Here is a 19683-nt window from a genome sequence, read left to right on the forward strand (position 1 = left end):
AACTAGTTATGTACTCAAAGTTTACCACTCTCACACCTAAAAGTCATAAAACAAACGCCGTCCGTCTCCAGATTTCACCCCACAATCTACACTGCATTATAATCTGCACTCACGTGACCCTGAACTGAATAAACCGGTTACAGAAAAGAGGCTGCCATCTTGTGAGGTAAAAGAGAAGTGCATATCCCTCTCTGTGTGAACATAAATATGTACTTTGCAGTATTAATGTAACATAAAGAAAATTAAATAAATGAAAGAGAAAGAAGCAATGAATGAAACGGTCTGGTTTAAAATATGATTACACTAAATGTTATTTTAAAAGTGTTAAATATGAAATAGTGAAAATGTGTACTTCTTTTAACAAAGTAAATATAGAAACAAACGATAATTAAAAAAACATACAAGTATAATATAAATGTAGAGAAATGTACGCATTGGGATCAGCAGCGACCCCAGGACGGTAAGAGCAGGTACTTCATCCACCAATCACCGCATGCAATCGAGATTAGAGCGCCACGATTGGCAACTTGCGTCTCCTGAACGAACCAATGAAACGAATGAGCCTGGAGTAGCTGCGTCGGCGGCGAATGGGGTTGAGCAAGAGAATGTGCGGCGCGCTGTGATTTGTCCGCGGCTCAGAGACCACGTGCGTCGTCCGTCTTCGCTGTGGGCAATAGCTGAACGATGGCAGCGTTTATGGAGTTAAATATTGCCCTGTTTCTCTTTTATTCACTGTGCTCTCGGTTTGTGAGTTCGGCTGATGACATTCTGGTAGGCTGCGGCGGGTTTGTGAAGTCGGACGTGGAGATTGATTACTCCCTCATCGAGGTGAGAGGCTGATTTATATTTGACATGTCTAAAGTGTTAGCCCGTGGAGCTAATTCAGTTCTGGGCACTTTTCCTTGGATCTTCAAACCATCTGGATCGACGTTCACTCGCCTCCCATTATTACCGATCGTATGAGGTCGTTAGTAAGATCTGCGTTCAGCGTAGCTCTACTAGCAAAAGGCAGGCTACACTTTAGCAGCACAGTAAGCACCTTCAGCGTTACATGGATTATGAAACCAGCACAAAATTTAATGCTTAACACTAGGTGAGGTTTAAGCTGCCGTAATTGGCTTTCTTCTTACAGAACAGTTTGCTGTTAAAGTGCTACATAAGCACAAATAAAATAACTCTTTAACACTGAGCTTAATAGGCTACACTACATTAGCCGGCGCCCTTAACGGCTTGTTTCGCTAGTTTTGTTCTGAAATTGTGAAACTGTCAAATGTCATATGCTTTCTGCCTATGTAGTGCACTAGCTTTGTAGGTAACGAAGTAACGGCTTCTACACACTTTTATTTTTATTCAGCATATGCTAACGTCAATATAAGGACAAAAAGCACAAAAGGGTCACTGTCTGTATGCTCACTCATGTCACGTTTACACTCCTAATGAGCTTATGAGAACTGACACTAGTGAAATGATTAAATGAGTTGTCCTCTTATTCCTCCAGATTAAGCTGTACACTAAGCAGGGCTCCCTGAAATACCAGACTGACTGTGCTCCCATCAATGGCTATTTCATGATTCCTCTCTATGACAAGGTACACAACTAATCTTACACCCCTCTTGTATTTTCTTTTTATGCTGTATATTTGGTGTTATATGCCAATCAACAGGAATGACTAATTCTAATATATGTCAGTTTACCAACTTTGTGTTTTTTTATATTTTAACAGGCTGTGCCTTTTATGATTCTTAGCTCTTTTCTGTTTGGCTTCATTGGACTTTGCCTAGTTCAAAAAGGCGTTTATTTTGAAACATTTCTGGGCGTTATAAATAGATGTGTATATAATTGTATTGACTTTTGTGATATTACAGCAAGTATGACTGGCCAATTTGGCTTCAGTTTCAGTAAATAACTCTTAGATTTCAATGAGATGGACCCTTTAAATAATTAAGCCAAAGTCCTTAAGGTATTACTAATTAGTGTTGTAACGTAACATTTCCTTTTGGAGGCGTAGAATAAGTTATTTGCTTTTTAAAGCTATACATTTTTGTTGATTTGGTGTTTTGTTGACCTGTTGGTGTTTGAGAGTTATTGAGGTTGATGTTTTGCGTGTTTGTGTGTTTGGGCTTTGTGTTTTACAAATTTTGTTGTTGTTGTTGTGGGAATCGCCATTAGGCAGAAAATTGTTTGCTGATGTGTGGTGCCACTGGCTTTTGCTACACGGCAAGCCCAAGTTTTTCTGTGTTTATGTGCTCCTTTCTGCACCCAAGTGCTCCCAAGTTAGGGCACTTAATAAAGGTTGCTTGTTGGCAGCATGGCTGTATCTCCATACCCAGCGCTGTGCACGCCACAAAATAATATATTTTGTATTATCTGTGTCTATTTTGGGCGGCACGTTTGCACAGCAGGTAGTGTCGCAGTCACACAGCTCCAGGGGCCTGGAGGTTGTGGGTTTGATTCCCGCTCCGGTGTGTGAGGAGGAGTTGGTGTGTTCTCCCCGTGTCCGCGTGGGTTTCCTCCGGGAAGGTTGGAAGGTGGATTGGCGACTCAAAAGTGTCTGTAGGTGTGAGTGAATGTGTGTGTGTCTGTGTTGCTCTGTGAAGGACTGGCGCCCCCTCCAGGGTGTATTCCTGCCTTGCGCCCAATGATTCCAGGTAGACCCACCGCGACCTTGAACTGGATAAGGGTTACAGATATTGAATGAATGTGTCTATCTTTTTTACAGGGTGATTTTGTACTCAAAATTGAACCACCATCTGGATGGAGTTTTGGTAAGAGATGAAATACCTCTGTACAGTACTTGTAACATGCTTTTTATTATTTCTTGCATTTGGGTTTATCTATTGGATAATTAGTCAAAGAGCCAGTATACACTGACTGACTGTGTGCTTTTTGATCCCAGAACCGACAACAGTTGAACTCCATGTGGATGGGCTCACTGACATTTGCACTAAAGAGCAGGACATAAATTTCTTCTTCACTGGGTTCTCAGTCTCGGGAGAGGTGAGAAACATTAACTAATTTTGATATATACGTATCTGTCAGGGTTCATGAACAGTTAATCAGTAAACAGCAAAGATTTATTGAGGGATATAGGTTTTCAGACACAAATAGCCAGAAAAAATACATTAATGCTAGAACCCACAAGCTATGTATTTACACAAATGTGCATGTACACATCTACCATACTACAGCAACCACAACCTCTTATGCCAATCACAAACTGAGACTGAGTTGACTCCAAATGTTTAAAATCCACATTCTTGAAGAATCTAAAATCTGGGAGTCGATTCCACTTCACTTTCTCTGTTTCCTTTGACTTTAATCGACTGCTCTCATTGTGAAAAGAGAAGCTGATCAACAGTACTGTGGAAATAATAATGGATAATTCAGGGCAATATCTGCCCCATGTTGCAGGACTAGAGGGTTGAAACAAGCCATTTTAGACACACATCTCCTTACAATCCTAAAGGATATCCCATGTTCTTTCCCAGAATCCCAGAGTTATATATCACATTTACCAGAGTAATTTAATTTCATTGTTTCTGTACATAGTTAATATCAGTTACTAGTCATTTTTGTGAGCAGTTAAGCCATGTCAGAGCCACACTTTTCTTGCTTGTGTTTTTCCCCCTCCCTCCATTTTCTTTTTTATTCTTACACTATTTCCACAATAATATTTGTGTTATTTTTTCACGTTTTGTCTCAGGTGCTAAGTAAAGGTCATCTGCAAGGTCCAGCAGGAGTGGAGGTCAGCCTGAGAAATGCCAGAGAGGAGGAAATACTTCAGACCGTATTCACTCAACCAGGAGGAGAGTATGTCAATATTCTCTCTCTAATTAAGTTAAAAGGATGTGATAGAGTCTCATGGGCTTTCATTTAACCTTCAGGGACAAAAGCATTGATTTTTGTTGATTATTTATTTATTGTTATAATTTTTAATTAACATTTTTTGAAAAATAGATTTAGTCCATTTTTGAACTGTTTTAAGAATTCCATGACCATAAACCATCTCTTATAAATGTTTTAAGGTTACTTGCTTGTCTCATAGTTGAACATAAATGTCTCTGAGGATTCTGAAAAATGCTAAAATACACATATAGTGAAAATGGATTTACATTTTTAATTCCATGCTTATGATAACTGTTCTCTTCATTTTACAGGTACATCTTTACCAAAGTGCTCCCAGGAAATTACGATATTACAGCAACCCATGCATCCTGGACCCTGGACCAGGTAGTGTTGTGCTGAAGATGTGTGTCTTGCAGTAGTTTACATGATATTACCAGTACATTTTTGTATGCCCACATAGTTTGTGTAGTGCAAAATCATCTGATTTCTATGATACTATGACTTTTTGTGTTACATGGCTTTCCCAGCCTTTTTTAATTATCTAAAGCTTTATTCATTCTTATAGATTTTGTGCTGAATAGATTTTGTGCTGCTGTTCTAAATAATAATAATAATATAACAAATATGTGAAATAGAGTTATTTGTCTGTACTGTTTCCCCAGAGCTCCACCTCAGTGTCTGTATCGAATGCCAATGCTAAAGTTGCAGCTTCCCTTGAAGTTAAAGGCTATGATGTCTCTGGGGAGGTGCAGAGTGATGGTGAACCCATGAAGGAAGTTAATTTTCTGCTTTACTCCAACACTATGGCTCAAGAAGTAAGTGCCTTGAACACCTTTATTGATCAGTACTAGTACCTAACTGCACTAGAATGTTCATGAACACCTGTTCATTCAATTAAAAAAAAAAAAAGAAATTATAGTCAGTATTATGTTGTTTGTCACTCTTGCTTCTGCTCTTCTGGCAAAGTTTTAAACTAGATGTCAGAAAATTCCTGTGAGGATTTAATGACATTCAGCCACGTAAAAATAGCTCTGGTCAGGTATATGACTGTACAATAATTCAGTATGTATTTATGTTTTAATAATTGATTTTTACGTGATAATATATAAAATAAAAATAAACGATTTTTATCCACATTTTCAATATGTATTATTTACAGTCACTGACAGACGTTCAGGTTGCTGCCATCAGTTCATTGCACTCAACATTTAAAAATGAACAAAAATAAAATTTAATATAAATAAAAAGTTTAATTTTAGTTTAAAAATATTGACATTGACAAAGCCAAGAGGTTGTTGTTTGAAAGTGATCTCATGTAACTTTCAGTTCTTGGCTGTTTTTCTGTGGCTTTTTTATTGTTCATATCGATATCAGAATTATATCATATTGACCAACATTAAGAAAGATATAGTGATATAAATGTTGGCCATATCATCTGTCAGGTAACGATGTTAGACATTTAATTCTGGATTACAACATCTATCCTTGCTTCTTCAAAAGCTATTGATGGTGCTCCATCTCTTCATGAAAAACTCACATAATGGGACATTCTATACTTCTCTAGCCCCCTCTACATGGTATTTGTCATGATGTACTTAAGCTCATGCAGATGTTGCAGAGCATCAGATGCATTATTTTGCTTTTCTATGGAGATTGTGCTAGTTGTCCAAGAACAGTAGAACACACCTGTGTCTGTGAGCTTTGGTAGTGGAAAAACAACCAGGGAAAAGTACATCGAGCCATGCCGAGTTGAGTTGAGCCAAGCCAAGCCAATGTCATGCATTTGAAAAGTGCCCAATGTTTTTTTTTTTTTTTTTTACCAGGACATCAGCGGCTGCAGCAAAGCTCCTGTGGATGGAGCTGTGTCAAGTGACTCATCGCTGGTGTATTTGTGCAGTGCACAGTCACGTGAGGATGGCACCTTCTCCTTCCCCTGCCTCCCCAGTGGAGACTACACTGTGGTATGATTTACCATGTCCTTTTTTATTATTATTAATTAATTATTATTATTATTTTACTTTTTCTGTTTTATTGTTTTCATCTTTAGAACACAGAAAAGAATAAATTTAACTTTGAAACTACAGGTGCCATATTACAGAGGTGAAAGAATCACTTTTGATGTTGCTCCCTCCCGACTGGATTTCAAAGTTGAACACAGCAGTATGAGGCTAGAGGTAAAACGAACCTTTCTGTTTTAACTCATTCTTGTTTGCGCAAAACATTTGATTTTGATTTTATTATCACAATAACTTGTCACAACAAGCAAATTTGTCTAACAAGCACATACACTAGCACATGTGCACATACACAAGCATACATTTAGATCCCTTACCAGCTGCTCTATATGATATGTAGCATTGAGCAGAGTGGCCTTGGGTTTATGTGCAGCTACTCAGTGTCCCAGTACATGTCTTGCTTTTCTATGAATATTGAACAAGCTATGTGCTGTAGACAGAATGTGTTTTGCCCATTGTGGCAGAACTTAAATAGCTGAATTTGCTTAGTTTGCAAATTTGGCAAACATAAGGTCATAACATTCTGGGCCACAAATATTTGCATCTTTTGTTAAATAAGAAAAAGGGGCTTTAAATAACTGTAAAGGTCTTGTATTGTTATATTTTTCACCTTTTATTCAAAACATTAACAAGAATCTCCTCTATATTTAAAATACAATGACTGAAAAAAGGTACATTTTATCATGATATATATATGTTTTGAGGTAGTTGTTGAATAGTTGTAGAATACACAACTATTAGTGATTATCATTTCTCTCTGCTTTTTTTAGCCGACTTTCCGAGTGATGGGTTTCTCAGTAATGGGAAGAGTTCTGAACAGCCCAGATGGGAAAGGAGTTCCAGATGCAGTTGTCACACTTAACAACCAGATTAAAGGTAACCTAGGTCATATGTGTTAAAAAAACCTTGTTTACTGTTTGTTTTCCACAAACATCTTGAAGGCAACTTGTCCTCTAATCCTGGCCTCCTTCCTTAGTACTTACTAAAGAAGACGGCTCATTCCGCTTGGAGAACATGACCACTGGCACCTACACCATCACCACTCATAAGGAGCTGATGTTCTTCGAGCCAGTGACAGTGAAGATCGCACCCAGCACCCCCCAGCTCCCAGACATCATCACAGCAGGGTGAGTGTGGGGTTGGGTATGTGTATATTTAACAACATTTTCACGTTTCAAGGTTGTTTAAGAAGTCTTGCCATAAGACCTTTTTATACAGCGTTATAGGAAATGTGTCTTTTAGGTGAAGTGTATGAGGCATTTTAATTGTTTAGAATATGAATAATGAGACAGCATTGTGCATGGTGAGATTGTAAATATGATTCTAAATATTAATTCTCAGGTTCAGTGTGTGTGGTCGGATCTCTGTGGCTCGTCTACCAGAGGGCATAAAACATCTTGGGAGATATAAAGTAACCCTGTCTGGACAAGGACGTGACCAGGGTGTGGTCCGCACTGTCGAGAGCGACCATCAGGGGTCATTCTGCTTCCAAGCCAAACCAGGAGAATACAGTGTTCAGGTATTGATACGGAGGGTGTGCGTAGGAGAGGAATGCTATGATCAGGGCAAAATAAATTATATTGTTGCCAAAAGCTCAAGCAGTCAGCACATAATCACATCTGTCACAGTTTTCCTGATGTGTTTTGCCCAGTGTAATGAATGAAACTGCTCAAAGTAGTGTGTTTTATTTATGCTTATATATCATTCATTCATTCATTATCTGTAAGCCCTTATCCGGTTCAGGGTCGCGGTGGGTCCAGAGCCTACCTGGAATCATTGGGCGCAAGGCAGGAACACACCCTGGAGGGGGCTGCTTATATATCATTTCTTAGTATTTCTACAAGGTAGTGAAAAGCACTTAGACATCTTAACTTCTCACTTATATTTATATGTGGCTCAGTCCCAAGTAGCTTGTTATAAGGAATATTATGCAATGTTGGGTTGTTTAAAACTCTGAGTAGTGCTCTGACTACACTTAATGAACACATAAAGGGCTTTTAATCATTTTAAAGGACGTGTAGCAGACTGTTGTGACAGCAGTCGAAACCCAAAAATCGAATTGAGTGTTTTAATCTCATGGTGGAACTAAATTAACCATGACTTGCCAAGAGACTTATTTGCAGGTTTTAAAGAGAAAGAACCTCGTGCTCATGTTTTTTTTTGTTTTTTTTTTTCCTCTCCAAATGTATGTATTTATTTATTTATTTTATTTATATATTTTTTAATTTTCTATAAGGGATTATTTTTTGTTTACTGTATTCTCTTGAGAAATCTATACATTAATCATTAAAAAAATTAATAACTCTGGTTAGTCATAATTAAATACAAATTTGAGGCATAATAATCAAAAAATGTCTATTTGAGAATAATTTTAGATGCAAAACAACTCTCACTCTTTCTCCCAAACTCACTCTCACATTTTTAACAAAACTCTACTTTAGAGGTGTGCTACATTGCTTTGCTTTAGTAACACAATGTGGGTTTTAATTAGTCAGCACAGTATCAGGCTTATACTTGTACTAACAAAGCTGTTTATTTATTATTTGCATTTACATAGGTGACACTTCCAGAAGCTGAGGTGAAGTCTGGACTTGCTTTGCAGCCATCGTCTTTTGATATCTCACTAGTGGACCAGCCTCTCAATGACTTGATCTTCACACAGTTCATAGCAGTGGTCTCTGGCTCTGTCTCCTGTCTGTGTAAGCGGGTTCTCTATGTACTATTTGAGAAAAATCACGTTTAAAGACTTAGTCCAAAAGAGCCAAGATGTATTTTCCTTTGGTAATATTTACAGTTTGGATTCTTTCATTTGGCACTAATGCTAAAAGGTAATAAGTTATATAGCCCACATTGTACAAACACCCCAGTCCGTTTATTTATAGTTTTGTAGTGCTTTAGGATTTAGAAAGTACAATGTGAATTATTATTATTATGTTGTAATTTTAGACATGTTTACGAGGTTTCTGTCACTGTTTGACATAAGTTATCTTATGTATTGACTGCATTTGAGCTATGGGGAAAATTGTGTGCATGTAATATTCTGCCAAACTGAGAAAATAAGCATTGTTTGTTTGGGATGGATCTTTCAGCTGCGTGTGGAGATCTGACCTTAACTCTGCAGCCTGTGAGTAGGCAGGGTGAGAGGCAGAATATCCAAGTTTCTGGCAGCAGTGAAATCCTCAGCTTCTCATTCAGTAACGTCCTTCCAGGAAAATACAAAGGTAGGAATATATTCTCTGGATTACCACTATTTACTTTTTTCTCAGTTGCAAGTCTATTCAACAGAAATGGTTTGTGTTGGGGACTACACTAATGTTATGCTATAAACACTGCCTTTGTTTAAGGCCGTTGAGGTTAATTACCCTTGGATATTTAAACTTAAATTGTATAGCTTTGACTAGTCGTGTATTTGTCTATAGCTCAATAAATCTGCTAACCCTCTCTTTTAGTGGCCATCACCCATGAGGAATGGTGCTGGAAGCACAAGTCAGTGGAGGTGGAGGTTCTGTACTCAGATTTAGAGGGAGTGGAGTTTAGACAGACGGGCTATATGCTGCGCTGCTCCCTGTCCCACGCCATCACACTGGTAAGAACAAGGCCTCATTATGCATTATCTACAGTCTTTTCCTAATGCATTCATTTAACAATAAAACTAATAGCTCAGTCACAAAGGAAAATGTTCGTATACCTGCAGTTTGGAATAGTGTAAACTGAATGGCACAAATCCAAATTAAATGACCCATTAAATATGAGTAATAGCTATGATGAGACTTAAGCCTGCTTACGTTCCAAGTTAGAAACAGGGAGTGTGCATAATTCTCATAATTATGGTAAAGTTTCTAGTAAATGGACTTTGGAAATTGGATGTGATTTGCATCCAATTGTTGATTAGAGTGTGAAAATCTGTTAAAACAAAACAAAAAAAAAACATCATTGTCCAGGAATTCTTCCAAGATGGCAGCAAACCTGAAAACGTTGGTGTCTACAATCTCTCCAAGGGAGTCAACCGCTTCTGTTTATCCAAACCAGGTATATTCAATCATTTCTTCTATTTTGCTAAACGATCTGTACTCATGCGTGTTCCCCTTTTAATAATATGTTCTTTGCCTCTGTGTAGGTGTTTACAAAGTGACTCCACGTTCCTGCCATCAGTTTGAACAGGATTATTACACTTACAACACGTATGTATATGTTTGTCGGTGTATCTTAAGGCATATAGGGTATTCAGCTTATTAATTGCAAAGTTGTTATTATGTGGGACACACTGGATAAATGTTAACGGACCCTCTTTCTGTGTGTTTTACAGTTCTGCCCCAAGCATTTTAACACTGACGGCTGTCAGGCACCACATGACTGGACTTATCACTACTGACAAAATGCTGGATGTCACAGTTACTATCAAGTAAGTGGTACAGATGATGTCATTGTACTGGCTGTCCAAATATCTGGAGTGGTGTGAGAAGCTGGTTCACAAACCAAAACAGTTTTTCCAGAGGATACCCTTTTTATTTGTTTCTCATTTTGTACTTGATTTAGAATAATAAAAAGCATGTAGTAGAATGCCATGCACAAGAATAAGAATGCTACATGATTTTCTTGGAGTGTGTAGTAATTATGATCGACTGCAGGAGACTGAAATTAAAGAAAAGAAAGATGAGCAGTAGCAAGGTCTCTGGAAGTGGCCGAAATAGGCTTAGGCTAAATGGCTACTCTGCAGTGTCGAGAATAATATAAATTAGTATTCCATTTAGTGAGTGTTTGAGTGAATGTGTGAGTGTGTGTTGCCCTGTGAAGGGCTGGCGCCCCCTCCAGGGTGTATTCCTGCCTTGCGCCCAATGATTCCAGGTAGGCCCTGGACCCACCGCGACCCTGAACTGGATAAGCGATTACAGATAATGAATGAATGTATTCCATTTAAGAACGTAGAAGCTCTAAGTTAAAGATGTGCTTCCTTTTTGACCTGAGGTCATCGATTGAGAGCGAGCCAGCCCTTGTGCTTGGTCCCCTGCGCTCAGCTGAAGAGCAGCGGCGAGAGCAGCAGTTGCTGGAAATCGCCGCTCGCAGGAAAGAGAGAGAGGAGAGAGGAGAGGAGCAGGAACCACCTGTGGAGGAAAAACCAGATGAGCTCAAAGAACCTTTCCACTACGAGTTCTCCTACTGGGCACGGTAAGAGCTACCCATAGAGACTATGTTTACAAACGCACAATGATCTGATCATTTTGAAATACATGTGAAGTTGGCATCAAAGGAAGATTTTGCATATTCTACAACCAGATATCTTTGTTTTTAATCTGGTCTAAGATATTGATCTTTGCTGTTTTAATAATTCAGTAACTGCCCTTTTGAGCTTAGATATTATTGATGTGGTTCTAGAACTTGTTCTGACAATTAGAAGTTATATTTCTTATAACATTATTAATAACTCATTATATGAAATATACATAACTGCGTCCTTTTTTCCTGCTGCTGACATTTATTAACTACAGAGCCATGTCTGTGTGAAATATGACACATTTATGTTTTTAGGCCTGGTGAAAAGATCACTGTCACTCCTTCATCCAAAGAGCTTCTTTTTTACCCTCCTGAAGTAGAGGCCACCATCACTGGAGGTTTGATTCCATGTTTTATATGTTTATTGGCTGTACATATATGGTCATGTCTGGTCAGGAGAAGACCACGTTTTTGGTTTGTTTTGACAGAAAACTGTCCAGGCCAGATGGTGGAGATTAAGGGCAGAGCAGGGCTGTTTCTGCAGGGACAAGTGTCTCCTGAACTGGAAGGCGTGGAGATCTCCATTAAAGAGGGTGGAGCTACAGAGCCCCTCATCACTGTACTCACTGACCAAAGTGGAACCTACAGGTACTGAATTATTTCATTTTTATTCCGGTTAAACGTGCGATTATATATGAAGTTCTCATGTCTCTTGATGTTCCTTTCCCTAGTGTTGGACCTCTGCACAGTGACATGCAGTATGACATCAGTGCCAGTAAAGAGGGCTTTGTGCTGACTCCTGTGGAGGGAAAGGAAGGAGACTTTAAGGCATTTGCTCTGGCAGGAGTCACTTTTGAGGTAATGCATTTATGTAATACATTGAGGCTGGCAGGATGCTAACACTTGGTGAAAGGTGATCACTGGCAGTAATAAGGAAAATTGTTTCAAACTTGTATATGTGGCTTTGATCCTGATTTTCAGATCAAGACAGAGGATGGCAAACCTCTGTCTGGAGTGCTTCTGTCTTTGAGTGGAGGCAACTTCCGCTCCAATCTGCTCACACAGGACACCGGCCTCCTCACTTTTAACAACCTGGTAAACCCTGTTTCAGAAATTAAGCCAAAATAGTTATCCCCTGTATATCCCCAGTAACTGAACATTAGTAACATGTATAATGTAGTATAGTTGCATAGGGTAGGTTGTGTCTAACTAGATGTAGCCTGATGTTAATGCACTCAGTGACACCCTTAAATCTCACCCAACAGAGTCCTGGTCAGTACTACTTTAAACCCATGATGAAAGAGTACCGCTTTGAGCCCTCAGCTCAAATGATCTCAGTTGAGGAAGGACAGAATCTCCATATCCCCATCACTGGCTTCAAAACTGCATACAGGTACAGCCTGCCAGAGGAAAAGCCCCATCAGATAATACATTTTTTTCTGGACTTGTCTTTCGTGCAACTAATTGCATGCTGAGTTGTATGAAACATAATTGAACAAAGCTTTTTTAAACGCAAACATGTATGCAACACATACCTTGAGAACTTGTATGTATATAACAATTTACTTTACAGGATATATCGATCTTGAACTAAAATTGGATGTTGATTTTACTGCCTAAAGCCAACCTAAATGACAGTTGTTGTGGTTGTTGACCCTTCGTTCATTTGAATCAATTTTTTTTTCAGTTGCTATGGTACAGTGCAGTCACTAGGTGGTGATGCTGAGCAGGGTGTGGCAGTGGAAGCAGCAGGGCAGGGGGAGTGCAGTATGTATAATGAGGACACGGTCACTGATGAAGGAGGTCAATTCCGACTCAGAGGCTTGTTGGTAAGATTGCTCAAACTTTTTTGTTTTTCTTTTTTTTCTTCTCTGATTAACAAGCTATAATTGTTAAGTTGCTATAGTTGCATTTTATATTTCACAATGAATATCACTCTTTAAAAGGCACGATATTTTGTTTATTTTGCATTTCATTAATTTTAATCATTGTAATGTTCACAATGGCTAAGCTTTGGCCATTAAAGGAAGCAGTGGACATTCTGCTGGACATCAAATTTTGAAAAGGACAACCATTGGCTCAGGAACTGTTTAATAGTTTGTCGTATGTCAGATCATTCAGCAGGAATGAGGGAATGTTCACAAAATTAAATGTATATAAGGCAAACTGGGGCATGTTCTGGCCTTAAGCTCAGATGTGATATGGATTATGTTCTTAATCTGGTCGATCTATCATGGCATTTATTTAGCCCAAATATACTTATTGATATTTGGGCTGTGATGGGTATATCTGACTGATTGGGTCTGAATTTTAAAAATCTGTTTTGGAACACATATCACTTTTTACCAAATATAGATGTTGTTTTAGATGTCTTTTTACTTTTACTCTTTACTCTTTCAACCATATCACAGTGTCATTTAAATGACTGGCCTTATTGACTTTTTGCAAGGTGGGTTGTTTCCATGTAATGAAAATGATTTATGAATTGGCTCAAACCTCTGCTTGTTCCCTTCATCGGATGCAGAGTAGTTTATAGGGCATTCAACGTTGATATCTATGCTCATTTCTATGCAATTTTGGTAGGTAAGTGCAAATGTGTTCATTAGTTTTGTACATCCTCCGTCCCTACAGCCTGGGTGCACTTACATTATTCAGCTCAGAGGAGATGGGAATGACCACATAGAAAGAGCTCTGCCTCAACACAGAACTGTGGAGGTAAGAAAAGAGTCAACAGCAGCTGAAATATAACTGTATTTCATTTGTGGTTAGTTACTAGGACAATAATTATAACTTGGAAAAGTGTTTATTAATGTTTGTCACCTACCTATGTTTGTTAAAGGTGGGCAACAGTGATATAAATGGAGTCAACATCATTGCCTTCAGACAGATCAATCTTTTTGACCTGAGTGGCAACATCATTACCTCCCCTGAGCATCTACCTACTCTTTGGGTAAGACCACCTCGGTCTGCACTGTATATTTACTCAATTTTTATACAGTAAAACTTGACACATGTACACCATGTCTGCAGACATCCTTATAATAGGTAAAATCAATGGACAATATGACACCAAAGAAACAAGTAAAGATGCACACACATGAATGCAAAACTTATACCTTCAAACATATATATTGACCTAAGGCAACCTTTTGACTATTATTATAAATATATATATATTTTTAATTTCTATTAATTTTTCGTTCCCTACTACGAAAAAAACTATTAAGGAAAATTTCTTTCTTCTTGCAGGTCAAGCTTTACAAAAGTGACAACCTCGACAGTCCTTTCCAAAGTGTGTCTCTTGGTCAGTCGCTTTTCTTCCACTTCACTCCCCTCCCACGTGATGGAGAGGTAAATACCAGTGTTTAATGAAATATATTTGATTGTGTACTTATTGAATGTTTGCACTGTTGTTATTCTTCTGAATGTGTGTATTCTTTTCACAGAGCTATGTTTTGATGCTGGACACCACACTCTCTCGTTCCCAGTATGACTTTAAACTCCCTCAGGTTTCCTTCACATCCTCTGGCTACCATAAACATGTCACGCTCAGTTTCAACCCTGTTGTAAGTAGAAGTATAGAATCAGGATCATCACAGACATAAAGTGGACTTCTTGCAGTAAACAGAATTTTGAGAATGACACTGTTTTTTTTCTTCTTCACAGAGAAAACTGCCTGATCAAGAAGTTGCTCAAGGATCTTACATAGCACTGCCTCTAACTCTGCTGCTATTACTGGCAGCGTATAACCATGAAAGGGTACTATTTTCTATATCTTTCTTTTATTTATCGTTCTATTCTAATAGAAAAGTTTGCTGAGCCATCAGGTGATGGCTCAGAATGAATGTCTTAAAGAAAGACATTCAGTGCAAGAGATACCCAGCTCTTCCTAGAGTATCTCTTGCACTGAATGTCTTTCTTTAATGCTCTTATTACTTCCTGGCATATTGCACTTAATGTAAGGTATTTTGTATAAATTGTGGTGTAGTTTGAATGTTAGATCCTCTTTTGTAAGTCCATCCATCCTGCCAAATGCATAAATGTAAGTGGAGCAGAAGTGTTTCAATTTGGTATTTACATGCACACTACCTGTTAAAAGACAGAGACCATCACAAATGGGGTTGAAATTTGTTTTATTTATTTTATAAACTTATTATTTACCAACTTTTTGAATTTTGTTATATTCTGGTGTACTATTTAAGACGGCGTGGCAAGTTCAAATAAGCAACAAATAAATAGGGAGCCAACATAACTGTTCAAATCCTCATCTGCCCAGTTCTTCTCTGGTTCTTTAACTGCTTAAAAGATGAGGTGTTCAGCTTTGGCATTAAGGCTTGAGTGAAAGGTTTCCTTTGAATTGAAATCTAGTTATAAAATACACAGACATTTTAATACATTTTGATTTATGAACCATGCTTTTTTTTTTTTTACACATCATTGAATAAGTAGAGAAACTGTTCAAGATTTGTTCACAAGTCACACATTATGATGAAGATATATTAAAGGTGTTTTTGGTTGTCGACAGGTGATCCCACTGTTCCTGCAGTTGCTCAGCCGCGTCCAAGGGGTCCGAGGCCTGGCCCAGACCAGCGGGGACAATCTGGCTATGGACGAGAACAAGCGGCCATCCAAAAGACCGAAGACACGACGTACTTAAGACCTCAGGGCCAAACCCACTACTACACTCAAACCTCATAAGCATCTTCCTTTTCTGGCCAAAACACAAGACAAGGACTAGTCCTGAAGGAGCCATTCAGCTTCAGGGTTGTTTTTGTGACTAGTGTTTTATCTCATTGCAGTCTTTGTTTGTCAAGTGGCTCAATGATGTATTAAATGACGACATGTCAGCTGGTGCTTTATCAGAAAAGGCCTAGAAAGGATGCAAGTACTGGATGCTGAAGTTTCAGACTTGGGGTAATGTCTGTGTGTCTGTCAGTCTGGCTTTGTCATGTGTGTATGTGTGTCTTTATGTGTGAAGGGAAATTTTGGTAAATTCTAAGTCAAGGCACTGACCCAAGTAATTAATGATAATGACGATCTTGTTTGTTTGAAAGGGGGTATTTATTAACCATAGTAAAATAGGATTAAATTTAATCAGATTTGTCTCAAGACTGAAGCCATTGTAGATCACATTTCATAGATTTAAATTTCTTGAATTGACAAAATGTTTTTGTTTATTTTTTTCCAAAAAATTAAAAATGTACTCATTATTTAATAGTAACATGACAAAAGGGTTATAAAGTGATTAGGAAGATTTTTTGGGGGGGCTTTACATTTAACTTTCAAAAATGTTTTGCTACAATCTTTTTATATGAAAATGTTTCTCAGTCGGCTTCGCATGAAACACAATTACAGTTAGGATTTATTTCAGCTCAATCTGTGTTGGATGATCAATTCAATAAATCTGAAGTCCACAATCCACCCCACAAGTGTTTGTTAAGTTTACTGGAACAATAATAAAGATCTTTTGGGAAAAAATGCCTGTCTAAAATATTCATTTGTTGTCATTTAATAAGCTATTTTACATGAATTAAAAAAATTCATCACACGGTCTCCAGAGTGACACATTTGGCTTTTGTGTTGTTGATTTTATCAGTCTTCTGAGTCCAGGAGCACAAGAGAGAACTCGTCATCTCTCGGAAGTAGGATGCCTTTCCTGCTTCACCGTCACTTAGTACAACTAACCAATGCAGGTATCTTGGGTCACTGAAAGAATAAGCCAGGGAAATGTTATGAAGTATAAGTGTTTGATTTGTTCAAATGGTCCTTTTGTTTATTCCATGCTTGTTCCTTGGCCAGATTAATATGTAGTGAATGGTCAACAAGTGAACGCTGCTAAAATGTGATCCAAATCTCATGGTTGTTTTTATGACATCTAAAAAACATGGGAATAATTATAGTTGTTCCATACAACGACTGTTTCTTCATTTCAGTAATGTACATTCATTCGTTCATTTTCAGTAACTGCTTCATCCTGTTTGTGGGTGCATTCATAGTAAACCATAAAAATGAAGTGTTCATATGCTTACATTCATGCTCACTAATATTGATATCACCTACGTTATATTCTCTAAACCAAAAGTCTCACACATGGTTGAATACAATAGTATCCCGAAGAACAGAACAAATCAATTCACATGCTTTTGCAGTACCTTTTCCTTCATGGAATTCATAACGTATGTAGTGACACAAAATCTTCTCATGCCATTTTCAAACTACTTAATTTTTGGTTATTTTGGTTATGAGAAGGCCTTTTTATGATAATTTCTGCTCACAGACAAAAGACTAATAAGTTTATTACTTTGTAATTACAGTCTCTTAGCTGGTGTCCTGTGAAATAGCCACTGGGTGCTCCTGCATCTTACATTTATTATTTCAAATTACTTGTATTAAGTTCTTTATAAAAAGTGAGGAGAAGTCTATATTGGATTATGGTAACTGGGAGACAGTGAAGATGTTGGAGGACAGAAGAGATACACTCAGTTTCCCTGGTGTAAGTAACTGAACAGCTGAATTTTAAATAAACTGTAGTGTGTTCAGAAATTTGGGGGAGACCTGAGAAGAATTAATTAGTAGTGATGTAACAAAAGGATGAAGCAGTATCTCAGCATCATAACCTGAGAGAGCAATGTTAAGTAGAATTATGATTTTGTTGTACTAGCAGAAGAAATACTGATACCATGCAGGTTAAGGCAGATGTCACTAGCCATAGCCTGCGCAGCCCTGATCCTGATTAACATCGCCTTTGCCTTGTCGAAAATTAATTTGATATATTTGGATGCCATCTAATGCCTAAACAACGTAGTAGGCTGATGAGAGGGAAATGTGCAGTAGATTTTGACATTTTCATCATAAAAAATGGATGCACCAATCCAACTAGTAAATTATCGAACCAAAATGTATAACCCAAATTGGACTTAAAATAGAACCTTGAGGTGCACCATGATAAAAGAGAGCAGTGTGGGATTTGTATTTGGCAATGAAAATGCTGCCTGTTATTTACAAACAAGAAATAGTCATTTTGAGAATGACTATTTGAATCTACAGAACAAGTGTACTGGATTTACTCATAAGTCCATTAATGTATGGATAATGGAGATAGTGCCAGGAGTATATAATGGCAGGTATTGTACATGCTGAAAAACTGGATAAAATCTTCACATAGGTTAGTGGAACCAGACATGGCATTAGACATAATGTTACGAGTTTGTTGATGGCATCGAACAAGGCATTTTTTTAATGCTACCTTCATATCTAAACGTTTGTATCTATACTGCGCTATGGATTCTGGGAGGAGGAGACTAGCAGTTAGTCCACTGCTAATTTGCCCACACGGAGGCTGTGTACTGTCTCTTTAAAAGTCGCCGAATCACTGAAAGCAGAAGCGTCTGTAATATTTTACCTCATAACGCGGCGAGATGGTGGACAAACTGTCAGAAATGGCCACCTGCAGCCATTTTTTCTATATGTAGACACCGTTAGTGTCATTGTACGGGGAGCAAAGTCTTCTTTCGGGCCGTTGGCTCCGGTTTTAATTTCATTTGGGTCCAGCCGCTGAGTGAAGATGGTTAAGAGGAAAAGCCTGGACGACAGCGAGCAGGAGAACTGCAGAGGGATACCGTTCCCCATTCAGACCTTCCTCTGGAGACAGACCAGGTCAGGAATTTTTAACTACATAAGTGTTTTTGGACGGAGACAGTTTTATTCTCGGAGAAAAATAAATATGTGTCGTTGTTCAGCTGCTGTGTCGTTTGGCTCGTTATCAACGGCTTTTCTCAGAACTGTCTCGTGCGTCATCTTTTTCGCACCGCGGTGATTTTACTCTTTTTTTTTAAAAAAAGACACACAGATGAAACTAGTTAAAACCAGTAAAATGTGAGAGAAATGTCTGAAATAATTCCCACGTTATTTAAGTTTTTATATTGCACTGCAGGGTCGTTTTATTTGAGCAGTAACTCTGTTTTTATATATTTATCGTTTACATGTTTGAAATGTAATAGTAAAAATACACTGGACATCGGATGTGTGTATATTTAATACATTATGTTTATTTCAGCGCCTTTTTGAGACCGAAGCTAGGGAAGCAGTATGAAGCCTCTTGTGTGGTGAGTAAAAAGAGTATTTATCATCAGTGAGATTGGTTCCCCTCACCCAACCTAATCTGTCCTCATTAGACCTGAGGCTTCAGCCCCCCCCCCCTCCATATCTCTCACTGTTTTCAATATTTTATAACTTTTTTTTGGCTCTCTCTATTTTTCTCCCTTTTCTTCCCTCTGTTTCCACATTCCAACCACACTGTACAATTCCTCAGTAATCATACAGTTTCCATGGTGCACCAACTGCTACCTCTACCTCATTCCCATCAATCCCCTTAGATACTACAGGTGCTGGTCATAAAACTAGAGTATCATGAAAAAGCTGATTTTTTTCAGTAATTCCATTTAAAAAGTGAAACTTGTATATTATACTCAGTCATTACACACAGACTGATATATTTCAAGTGTTTATTTCTTTTAATTTGATGATTATAACTGACAACTAATGAAATCCCCAAATTCATCTGATCTCAGAAAATTAGAATATTATTTAAGACCAATACATTAAAGACATA

At 38.0% G+C, this 19683-nt stretch overlaps 2 protein-coding genes across 15 annotated transcripts in view; both read left to right on the forward strand.

Annotated features, from left to right (window-relative positions):
* The first annotated feature begins 623 nt into the window (after nucleotides 1-623).
* Nucleotides 624-16607, forward strand: nomo (nodal modulator). The gene is made up of 31 exons (XM_066665838.1): nucleotides 624-828; nucleotides 1499-1588; nucleotides 2720-2765; nucleotides 2897-2997; nucleotides 3704-3810; nucleotides 4158-4230; nucleotides 4509-4661; nucleotides 5670-5807; nucleotides 5931-6020; nucleotides 6632-6737; nucleotides 6838-6988; nucleotides 7203-7380; nucleotides 8419-8560; nucleotides 8951-9082; nucleotides 9311-9447; nucleotides 9803-9890; nucleotides 9979-10042; nucleotides 10168-10263; nucleotides 10827-11027; nucleotides 11388-11470; nucleotides 11561-11720; nucleotides 11804-11930; nucleotides 12054-12167; nucleotides 12338-12465; nucleotides 12760-12901; nucleotides 13704-13787; nucleotides 13912-14022; nucleotides 14322-14423; nucleotides 14519-14638; nucleotides 14739-14831; nucleotides 15598-16607. Exons 1-31 carry the CDS (start codon nucleotides 685-687, stop codon nucleotides 15727-15729), a joined length of 3633 nt encoding a protein of 1210 aa, XP_066521935.1. The 5' UTR covers nucleotides 624-684; the 3' UTR covers nucleotides 15730-16607.
* A 1881-nt stretch (nucleotides 16608-18488) lies between these two features.
* Nucleotides 18489-19683, forward strand: part of LOC136692431 (protein unc-80 homolog) — a 40689-nt gene continuing 39494 nt past the window's right edge. For all 14 annotated transcript variants that reach the window (XM_066665823.1, XM_066665830.1, XM_066665827.1 and 11 more), the window contains exons 1-2: nucleotides 18489-18728; nucleotides 19129-19177. In XM_066665823.1, the coding sequence (XP_066521920.1) occupies nucleotides 18637-18728; nucleotides 19129-19177 (141 nt within the window). In that variant the 5' untranslated portion in view covers nucleotides 18489-18636. The remainder of the gene's footprint in view (nucleotides 18729-19128; nucleotides 19178-19683) is intronic.

The sequence above is a fragment of the Hoplias malabaricus genome, chromosome 3 (genome assembly GCF_029633855.1).
Source record: "Hoplias malabaricus isolate fHopMal1 chromosome 3, fHopMal1.hap1, whole genome shotgun sequence".
Classification (NCBI taxonomy): Eukaryota; Metazoa; Chordata; class Actinopteri; order Characiformes; family Erythrinidae; genus Hoplias; species Hoplias malabaricus.